The sequence below is a fragment of the Myxine glutinosa genome, chromosome 3, assembly GCF_964187855.1.
Source record: "Myxine glutinosa chromosome 3, kmMyxGlut1.1, whole genome shotgun sequence".
NCBI lineage: Eukaryota > Metazoa > Chordata > Myxini > Myxiniformes > Myxinidae > Myxine > Myxine glutinosa.
The window spans coordinates 67,098,114-67,108,826 of record NC_136263.1 but is presented as its reverse complement, the minus strand read 5'-3'; the positions used below and the strand labels follow the sequence as shown (position 1 = coordinate 67,108,826).

General features: G+C 47.0%; 1 protein-coding gene across 1 annotated transcript in view; it reads left to right on the top strand.

Moving 5' to 3' along the window:
• The first annotated feature begins 3,619 nt into the window (after positions 1–3,619).
• LOC144891086 (uncharacterized) overlaps positions 3,620–10,713 on the top strand; it is an 18,039-nt gene continuing 10,945 nt past the window's right edge. The window contains exons 1-5 of the mRNA XM_078773470.1: positions 3,620–3,713; positions 3,785–3,918; positions 4,194–4,198; positions 4,579–4,653; positions 6,430–6,909. Coding sequence (XP_078629596.1) covers positions 3,620–3,713; positions 3,785–3,918; positions 4,194–4,198; positions 4,579–4,653; positions 6,430–6,909 — 788 coding nt within the window. The remainder of the gene's footprint in view (positions 3,714–3,784; positions 3,919–4,193; positions 4,199–4,578; positions 4,654–6,429; positions 6,910–10,713) is intronic.

The following is a 10,713-nucleotide window of genomic DNA, read 5'->3' as shown; positions in this document are numbered from 1 at the left end:
ACCGGAGGTAGCTCTCGGCAACATCCTTCCAAGTAAGGTTAGCCTCCCACTTGACATTGTGCAGGAGCCACCCACCATCAACCACAAGGCTTGTGCAGGGGGGTTGTTCGACAGGTGCCACACATGCCTTCAGGGACCTTGCGAGGGCAGCCTTGTCTGGCTTTCGCAACTTTTGATTTTTGTCAAACAGAGATCGGTTTTGGCGTCAACTCAAAGCGCAGAGCTTCTTTGGTCTTGACTTCACGCTCACTGATGACAATGAGGCGGTTGAATAGCTTCAGTGAGGCAATGACCAGCTTCTCGCCATTGACTTTGGGTCCAGATCTGAGGCTTGCAAGTGATTTGACCTTGTGTTTGGTTACCATTGCATCCACAACAGTTTTCCCATCCATCTTAGCCTGTATGGCTCTGCCAACTTCTTCTGCTTGATCAGCGTTGACTTGGTCTTCGGGAGTGCTGCTGAACCCAGTTGAGAAGGACACCAGAGTCTTCTTGTCCCGTGTGGCATCGAAAGGGTTGACTTCCTCCAACCACCCAACTATGGTGTTGACAGCATCGTTATCCCTCTTCATTTGGGCTCTTTTAACGTCGGTGTGGACAGGTACCCCACATTTGACCATGCTTATTTCTAGCTCTTGGTGAATGAACGAGAAGTGGTTCAGAGTCTGAACCCAAGACTTATGAGAAGACTCATTCCGAAAGCGGCCTCTGTTTAGACCACCGGAGGATTTTGCCTCACGCATGAGTGTGGTTTCTATCGTGATGTCGGTCCATGTGCCTGACCATTCATGGTCTGAGAACCTGACTACATGGTTGCCGTACAAAGTGAACTTGGATAGAGTTTCCTGGAACATGGGACTCCCCTGTCGCTGATGCATCAGCTGTACATACAGCCTTGCTCCCTTTGCGTACTGATGGTGGCCCGCTGCTGGGAAGGTATTGAGCATTCCAATGATGCAGCTGAGATGACCTGTGTGGTCTGGGACATGCTCACTCCTGATGAATACCTTGATGAGGTCGATTCTGCCATAGTACCAGACCCAGAGTGCTAGTGTCCTTCCTCCTTCAGATAAGATCTTCAATCTCTCTGCCATCCTCTCCTCGAAGACAGTGACTATCCTTGGTGCAGATGTTAGATTAGCGGAATTTTGATTACCTGTTGTCTCATCTTTTGCAGTCCTGATGAAATCCTCCATGTCTTCGTACTCCTGCTCACTGAAGACACCTCTCAGCACGAACTTGGCAATTCCTGCAGATCCAAGAAGGTGAAACCGAATGGCCTTGGCATAAGCCCCGCCTGAGAGGATGTGTTCTGCTGTGGTGCTGCCTGGATAAACTAGCTGTATGACCTCTTGCAACCCAGAGTCAGCCATGACCATCCCGATGGACCCTAGGAAGCTTTTCAGGAGGTGAAACCCACCTAGTCTTGTGATGATGGGCAATTCAGACTGGAGGACTATCTGCGTTGCTTTCAACCATATAGGCAGGTCGAATGTTATGAGGGCAGGAGACGGACAGCGCCGTAGGCATTCCATTAGCGTGGTGTAGATAGTGCTGTACTCGTTAGGGTCACCCTCGATGATTGGAAGAAACTCAATGAGGAACTTCTCCTTGCATTCAGGTCTGTATAATGACTTCATGAAACCTTCATGAAATGACTATGCCAGTGTCTAGACACACACTGGCAAGTGAACTGGGCGCATGTGGGGGAGTGGTACAGCGGGGGACGGGGGAGGGCAGCATGTGGGGGAGTGGTACAGCGGGGGACGGGGGAGGGCAGCATGTGGGGGAGTGGTACAGCGGGGGATGGGGGAGGGCAGCATGTGGGCGAGTGGGGGACGGGTGAGGGCAGCATGTGGGGGGGAGTGGGGCAGCGTTGTATGCTGGTTTCAGCACAATTTGAACAATCTGAATCAATTGAGCCAAATTACCGCAAAACACAGTCTGAGATATCTAAAAATGTATCATATCAATATTTTACGGCCAGGGATTCATTTTTCCTCAAATCTAATGGTTGGAATCAATTCAGCACCCCAAAAAAACCCCTAGTTAGACATCCCACAAGTCAATATTGGCAAAAGTTAATTTTCCGATTTTTTCGCGCAGGCCCTCTGAGCACCCGAACTTTGATTGGCTCCCCAGAATTTTCCACAAGGATTTGGGTTTGCACTAATTGATAGGTGTTAGTAGACACCTAGATGAATACGTTAGTGAAGAAATTTTTTGGTAAGCAATTTTTTCACAGATGGTCAATACAATTTGCTAAAATTCCCTAACTAAAGTACAAGAAGAGACACCTGAAAATGTTTGTTGTTGTTTTGTTTCTTTTTCAATTTGCCGGTGGTGGCTGCTTGTTCCTCATGACAGTGACACAAACAACTTGCTTTCGTCACAGTAACCTTTCCCGTGAATGCTCCAAACTTTTTATTTTGATCCTCCAGTAACGCTGTGGCGGTATTTTAACAGCTTCACTCGGTCACAAGTGTAACTATAGTGCAGACGCACCCAATGTGTAATATTTGACCAAGTTGAGCATCACCTCAACCAATGCAAAACAATACTGTTTTGGAATATTGATGGTTGAGGAGGAAGGCAAGGATTTAAAAAGGACAGACCAGATAATGGAATAGATGAGGAATTTAAAGATCGAGCTGCTGGATAAGCCTTTGAATTGTGTTCCGTAAGTGTGCAACCTCTGGATCGGAGATTGTACCAGATGTGGTTCATAAATAACATGGTGAGGAGGATGAATTACATGAGATGGTGCTTAAACTGTGAGTCCCATGTGCCGGCATGATATGGAGAGTGTTAAAGATCACATGGTGTCCTTCGCGAAGAGTAGAGGAGCTATCACTGGCACCCTGTGCAAATTCAAAATTCCTGCCAAAAACCAGCAGGGGACACTGATTCAGCGGTACATCTGCCTTCTCAGCTAATGGTGCTTGCCACTCCACAGTCTTGTGCTAAATATGAACATGGTCTTGATTGTAAAGACAAAGATTGCTTTGTCTGATTGGAAAATATAAATCCCTTTAATATCCATCTACAAACGAAAATTTGCCTTCATTATTGTTGTCCAACACTGTTTCAGATGCATTTGAGTGTTTTTTTCTACCATTATTCCTTTATCCTTTTCCTGAAGGGAATCCCCCATTTATAAATTGTACTTTGTCCATCAGGGCTGTGCAGACGCAGCAAATTTACCTCTGAACTGTCCAGTCTGCTTTGCTTCTCCTGGCCATGCACTGTCGAATGAAGAGCTAGTCCTGCTGGTGAGGCCCTGTGTCGGACTGTTTTTGGCTTTTTTGGTCCGATGAAGAGTTGATGCCAGAAATGTCAACTTCCCCTCGCTTCCATCTGTGGAAAGCATAGCATGATCAATGTCCTTCCTGGCGATTTCATCCGTTTCACAAAATCAAATGGTGCTTCACAGGTCGTGTGTTTGGTCACAAATGTGTGGTCCCTCTGATGGACCTTGTGATAGTCAATGACGGCACCCTGAGCAAATTACAAATTCCTGCCTTTGTCCACGACAATCATGTCGGACTGAGTCAACCAGTTCCTGAAAGACTTAGGCCAATTCTGTATGTTCTGAGCCCTTGACCTCTTACTAGGGGATATGCTATGTGAACACCTGGCTGGCAAAGAAGAAGACAAAGACTCATTTGTGAAATTGATGTCTTATTTGCACAATGCACACACATCTGAACACGGTGATATTCTGTCCATTGATATTTTTCTGTCACAATATCTGTTTTATGCTCATTTTGCCACTTCTTTCCAGGATCTTCTCTCAGTCATGGTGAAGATGATGAGAGTACTTTCAGTGATGAGAGTACTTTCAGTGATGAGAGTACTTTCAGTGATGAGAGTACTTTCAGTGATCAGTACGAAGAGTACTATGTGGGGCAGGTCGTGGTAAGCAAGACATTTCATTGCCTTTTTGCAGTAATTGCTCTGTTTGCGTCATGGATGCGTTCCTGAAATGTGTGACGATTAATCAAAACGACGTAAATGAAAACAATTTTTTATGCTTCCGCTGACGAAGTCGCCGGAGGCATTATGTTTTCAGCTTATCCGTCCGGATGTTTGTCCGGCCGTATGACCATCTGTGCGTCCGTGCATCTGTCCGTGATACGATTTCATTTCCACATTCACTTGGGAAGGGCTGAATGGATCTTTGTCAAACATAGTGCAGGTATGCATAATGAGTTAAAGATGAACTTATTCGATTTTGGGGTCACGAGGTCAATGGTCAAAGGTCAGAGGTCATGTTAGATAAAAATCCTGTTACCGCGATAACTTGTGAACCAGTGATGTGATTCTGACCAAAGTTGGTACAAGTATGTATGATGATGCAAAGATGAACTTATTTGGTTTTGGCATCAAGAGGTCTATGGTCAAAGTCTGTGATAGGTTGATAAGGTGAGAATGACTGAAGCAATCCAATTCAAACTTGGCAGAGGCATGTATGTATAATGATGTAAAGATTAACTGATTAGATTTTTGTTTCAAGAGGTCAAAGGTCAGAGGTCATGTTTTGTAAAAAATATGTTGCTGCGCCAATTTGTGAACCAGCAATAGGATTTTGAACAAACTTGGTATTAGTATTGTTATGTGTGTTGTGGTGGGTAATGAAATACCTTCGTCGAGGTAGAATTGTTTGGAGTAGCGTGCTCCGAATGTCGCGAAGAAGAACCTTAATGTATTTAAGTTGGGGCCGGATGTCCGTGTAAGCGTTATGTGTCTCCATGCGAGGGATGGAGCTATGCGAATTAGATAGGGCATAAGGATAAGGCTGTTTCACAGCACCACTTGGTTGTCTGCGACGTAAGGGTGAAAGGTGCGAGGAGAGCTCGGCGGGTGAAGTACCAACCGAGAATGAAGGTGTGGAGGTTGAAAGAGGTGACAGTAAGGGAGGCATTAAAAGAGAGGCTGAGTAGGGTCGAGGATGATGTGGTTGAGCTTGAAAGTGGTTGGATGTCAATGAAAGCTTGTCTGTTGGGAGCCGTTGGTGAGGTATGTGGATGGACAAAAGGACCACCGAGGCACTCGGAAACATGGTGGTGGGATGATGAAGTTGGAAAGAGGATTGACGAGAAGAGGAAGAAGTTCAAGGAGTGGCAGAAGGCGAAGGGTACGGGAGCAGAAACAGCAGAGCATGAAAGTTATAAGGCAGCCAGGAAGGCTGCAAAGAAAGAGGTAGCAAAGGCGCAGGAGGCATGTAGGAAAATGTTCGGAGAACGCTTGGGTTCGGAAGAGGGTCAGAAAGCAGTATTCAGGATTGCAAAGCAGATAGCGAAAGAGAGGTGTGATGTGATGGGGGTGAGTTGCTTGAAGGATGAAGTGGGACAAATCGTTGTCGACCCAGATGGAATTAAAGGAAGATGGAAAAGATATATGGAAATGCTGTTGAATACAGAGAATGAATGGGATGGCAACATAGAGAGTAACCCTGTTTTAGGACCGGCAGAGAAGATAACTGAGAAGGAAGTTGAGGAAGCGATAAAAGCAATGAACGGTAGAAAAGCGGGAGGGCCGACGGGAGTTGTGGGAGATATGTTGAAGGCAGCAGGAAGTTGGGGTGTGAAGAGAATGACAGAGGTCTGTAATCTGGTGGTGAAAGAAGGCCGCATTCCAGTGGATTGGGAACTGAGTACCCTCATCCCTCTATACAAGGGGAAAGGTGACCCTCTGGAGTGTGGCTCGTACCGAGCGATAAAGCTATTGGAGCATGAAATGAAGGTATTGGAAAGGGTGTTGGAGAGGAGGATAAGGAAGAAAGTGAAGATCGACGAAATGCAGTTTGGATTCATGCCAGGAAGAGGAATGACAGACGCGCTTTTCATTGTGAGGCAGTTGCAGGAGAAGTACATGGAGAAGAGGAAGAAGTTGTTTCTTGGGTTTGTTGATCTGGAGAAAGCATTCGATAGGGTACCACGCAAAGTATTGACATGGGCATTGAGGAAGTTAGGAGTGGAGGAATGGTTGATCAGAGTAGTGATGGCAATGTACAAATGAGCGCGCACAGCTGTAAGGACAAAGGACGGGAACAGTGGTGAGTTTGAGGTGAAGGTGGGAGTGCATCAGGGGTCGGTACTAAGTCCATTACTATTTGTAGCTGTGATGGAGGTGCTGGCTCAGAACGTAAAGGAGGGTTTACCGTGGGAGTTGTTGTATGCAGATGATCTGGTGTTGATTGCGGAAAGTATGGATGGACTGAAGGAAAAGAGGAACACGTGGAAGGAATGTATGGAGACAAAAGGTCTGAAGGTGAATATCGGAAAGACGAAGGTGATGGCAAGTGGTAAAGCATGTGGTGAGGTGGAAAGAACTGGGAAGTGGCCCTGTGCTGTGTGTAGGAAGGGTGTCGGAGTGAACTCCATTCAATGTACAATGTGCGCTGAGTGGGTTCATTCAAAAATGTAGTGGTCTGAGAGGGTCATTAACCAGTGTGGCAGCTACATTCAAATGTAAGGTGTGCATAGAGGGAGCTGCAGATGGAGGAAATGTTGAGTTGGATCTTGGAGATGGCGTGAAGCTGGAAGGTGTGAAAACATTTTGCTACCTCGGAGACATGCTGAATGGAGAAGGTGGATCAGACTCGGCAACGGTTGCTCGAGTGAGATGTGCATGGAAGAAGTTTCGGGAACTGGGTGGCGTGCTGATGATGAGGGGAGTGTCGTTGAAGCTGAAGGGAAAGGTGTATGCTGCATGTGTGAGAAGTGTTATGATTTATGGGAGCGAGACATGGGTAATAAACGTAGAGCAGCAACGAAGGTTGGAAAGGGTGGAAATGCGAATGGTTCGGTGGATGTGTGGAGTATCGTTGAGAGAGAGGAAGACAAATGATGAATTGCGAAAGATGATGGGAATAGAGCCTGTGATTGATGCTGTGAAGAGGAACAGGTTGAGATGGTTTGGTCATGTGTTGAGGAAGGATGAAAGTGACTGGTTGAGAAGAGTGATGGAAATGAATGTAGAAGGAAGCAGAGGACGGGGAAGACCGAAAAAGACTTGGCTAAAGATGGTGGAAGAAGAAATGCGGGCAAGGGGGTTAACAAGGAGAGATGCAGAAAATAGGGCAAAATGGAGAAGATTGTCATGGGGACCGCAAGGCTAACCCCCGCTCTAGCAGGGAAAATGGCCTTTAAAATGCATGTTGTTGTTGTTGTATAAGGATAGATTCCCAATGTGTAATTGCCATGCAATCGGCACATAATTGCAAACACCATAATCGCCGAAGGTACCTGGACATTTCCACTCCACCCAGCCAAACTTCCTTGATGGGTGTCAAGAAAGGCTGTGCGGCCCCGCCCCGAAGAGAATGATTGGTCATGGCCATGGGCTGAAGTGGTGTGGCGCTGGGATTGGTTCGAGTGTGACGTCAGCGAAAAGAGAGGAGGGTGCTTTTCTCTCTCTCTCTCTCTCTCTCTCTCTCTCTCTCTCTCTCTCTCCCCCCTCTCTCCCCTCTCTCCCCTCTCTCCCCCTCTCTCCCCCTCTCTCCCCCTCTCTCCCCTCTCTCCCCTCTCTCCCCTCTCTCCCCTCTCTCTCCCCTCTCTCCCCTCTCTCTCCTCTCTCTCCTCTCTCTCCCCTCTCTCTCCCCTCTCTCCCCTCTCTCCCCTCTCTCTCCTCTCTCTCCTCTCTCTCCCCTCTCTCCCCTCTCTCTCCTCTCCCTCCCCTCTCTCCCCTCTCTCCCCTCTCTCCCCTCTCTCCCCTCTCTCCCCTCTCTCCCCTCTCTCCCCTCTCTCTCCTCTCTCTCCTCTCTCTCCCCTCTCCCTCTCTCTCTCTCCCTCTCTCTCTCTCCCTCTCTCTCTCTCCCCTCTCTCTCTCTCCCTCTCCTCTCTCTCCCCTCTCTCTCTCTCCCCTCTCCCTCTCTCTCTCTCCCCTCTCCCTCTCTCTCTCTCCCCCTCTCTCTCTCTCCTCTCCCTCTCTCTCTCTCTCCCTCTCTCTCTCTCTCCCTCTCTCTCCCTCTCTCTCCCCCTCTCTCTCCCCTCTCTCTCTCCCCTCTCTCTCCCTCTCTCCCTCTCCCCCCTCTCCCCCATCTCCCCTCTCTCCCCTCTACTCCCCCTCTCCCCCCTCTCTCCTCTCTCTCTCTCTCTCGTGTGTTGGGCTTCATCGTGAGCGGTGCACTTCCCTCCCGCTCTGTTCCGGCGTTAGTTTCAAGCTGCCACAATTGTTCCCTCTCTAGCCCAGGAGCATTAGGTTAGGACCTAGAAGAAATTAGTAGAAAGCTGATTTTTTTTGCACAGAGCTTCAGAATACCATGTGGATGCCCACAATATAAAGTCCCACGGGTCCCACCTTGTGGCATTTTCAAAATTCAAGATGGCCGCCGGTTGGATGGAAAAACACATAAATATGGATACTTCAGCCTAGAACCTCATAAAAGTGTACTTTTCGTGGCTAAATATATGTTTTAGCACACTAGGATTTTAATAGAATATATTTCAGTGACCTCAGATAATGATATGTAGATATAATCAAGATGGCTGACAAAATTGCCACTGCTGTAATGCAAAAAAACATCAAAATCATGATAAGTTTAATTTGCTATTATTTTATTTAATGCAAAATGTTTCACATTGTGACCACAAGCCCTGCAAGAGGTAAACAACACATGGGGATTTGAAATTTAATTACAATACGACACAAAAGCAGACCAACTCTTTGATCCCAGTCATCCAAACCTGATTCTAGTGTTTTGGACAGTACCGTGTTAACTGAATGTCACTTTTCTTATTCCTGACTTAAACACTGTTATCACCCTCTAAATCAATGTCCCGAGAGTTTTTGCAATTATGCAAATTTTGCAAATTGAAAAAAGCTCTCGCGAGATCACGGCGAGGTCACGTCTTTTCGAAGCTGTCCCTGCGCTCAACGCTTTCGAAGCTAAGTGATTCTTTCACATTTGTGTTTTTGGCGTATCTTTATCTTTCTTTCGGTGTATGTACCTATTGGGGTGACTTAATAGGTTTCTCGGTGTTGGTTTTTCATACCTATGTACAGAATCGTCGGTTTTTTTCGTATCGTGTATTCTGAGGCCTAGTGTAGTGTTAGTAGTAGTAGGCTACCGTGTCCTCAGACCTTGGCTTGAGGCTTTTTGTTTTTTGTCTCAGCGTTCTTCGATCGCGCTGCAACTACTGTCGGTCTCTGTTTTTCACGGTCTTTTCACCCATACTCCCTTGTTTTAAAATCTCAAAAAAAAACCCAAAATTTTTTCCCTTCCCTGTTCTTATCCACCTGTACGTTCTTATTTGTTCTTTCTTTCTTCGTTCTTTTGCTCTTTTGTTCTTCGTTATTTGTTCTTTCGTTCTTTGACCACGTTGTTCGAGATCACGTGATCAAGTTGTTAATACACGTTTCATCTGTCTCCCTGAAGAACTTTATTATTATGTCATATTCTATAACACTTTTTCTACTTCTTCTATAAAAGGATGCTTTCGACTTTGCTCACAATTCTATTCATTCAAAAAAAAAATTCCATCTCTTACAGTGCATCTTCTCATTCATTCCCTAAACTCTCCAGAACTCCACCCATCCTTCAGCGTCCTCAAACGTATTTTTGACTCGAATGTCTCAAGAAACTCATTTTGCAAATAAATGTTCGTTTCCCATAAATCGTACACTTTTCAAAATCCAATCTCACCCCTCCCCTCCAAATCTTCCCATCACCCATCTCTGTCAAATCTTCCCCTCCTTGCCCCTCCCCCCCAAATCTTCCCAAACACCCATCCCTTTCAAATCTCCCCCCCCTGCCCCTTCCTCCTAAACTCCCCCACACCCTTCCCCCTCCGAGACTCTCCCTCACTCCTCCCCTCCTAGACTCCCCTCTCACCCCTCCTCCCTCAAAGCGTCCTCCTCCGCTTCTTCCCCTTCCCCCTTCCAACTTTCACCTTCATCTTCCTCAACCTTCTGCCTCACTCTTCCCCCTCCTCAAATAACACCTCACTGCGCCTCCACCCAAACACCATCAAACCTTTTGTCCGCCCCATTCTTCCCTTTCTCCAAGCTATTCTGTAATCTCTGACACACCTGCAACAGCTCTCCCTACCTCTTCCTCCTCTTCCACATCCTGCCCTACTGCTCCCCCCCCCTGTTCTGTATCCGATGCTCCCCCTTCCTCTTCCTTAACAGTATGGACCTCAAACATCTGGGGCCTTCGCTCAAACTTAACTGATCTCTCCATAAAGGTTGCTTCTGACAAACCAGACGTGATCTGCTTAACAGAAACCTTCCTCCTTCATGATGTCTCTGATTCCTTGGTATCTCTCCAGGTTACTCCCTCCTCCGGTATGATAGACCTGAGCCTCGTTCTGGAGGTGGGGTTGCTATCTTTATAAAAAAAACTCTCTTCCTCACTCGCCCTGCACTGCCCTCTCTCCACCTCACCCCCAGGAATACCTTTGGCTACGGCTTCCCCTTCGCTCCCACCTTTTGTTCATATGCGTGTTGTACCGTCCACCAAACAGTGATGACTCCATCTACATCTCGCTGTCTGATAATATGGACCAACTTCTATCGACCCATCCCAACTCTCTCTTCCTCATATGTGGTGATTTCAACTGTCACCATGCCAGTTGGCTGGGGGTGGGTACCTCTCTCACCAGCCATGGCTCTTCACCAAAGGACTTCTGTGACTCATTGGGACTGACACAATCTGTCAATTTCCCAACCCGGATCTCAGTCAATGGAGAATCTTCTCTTCTGGAC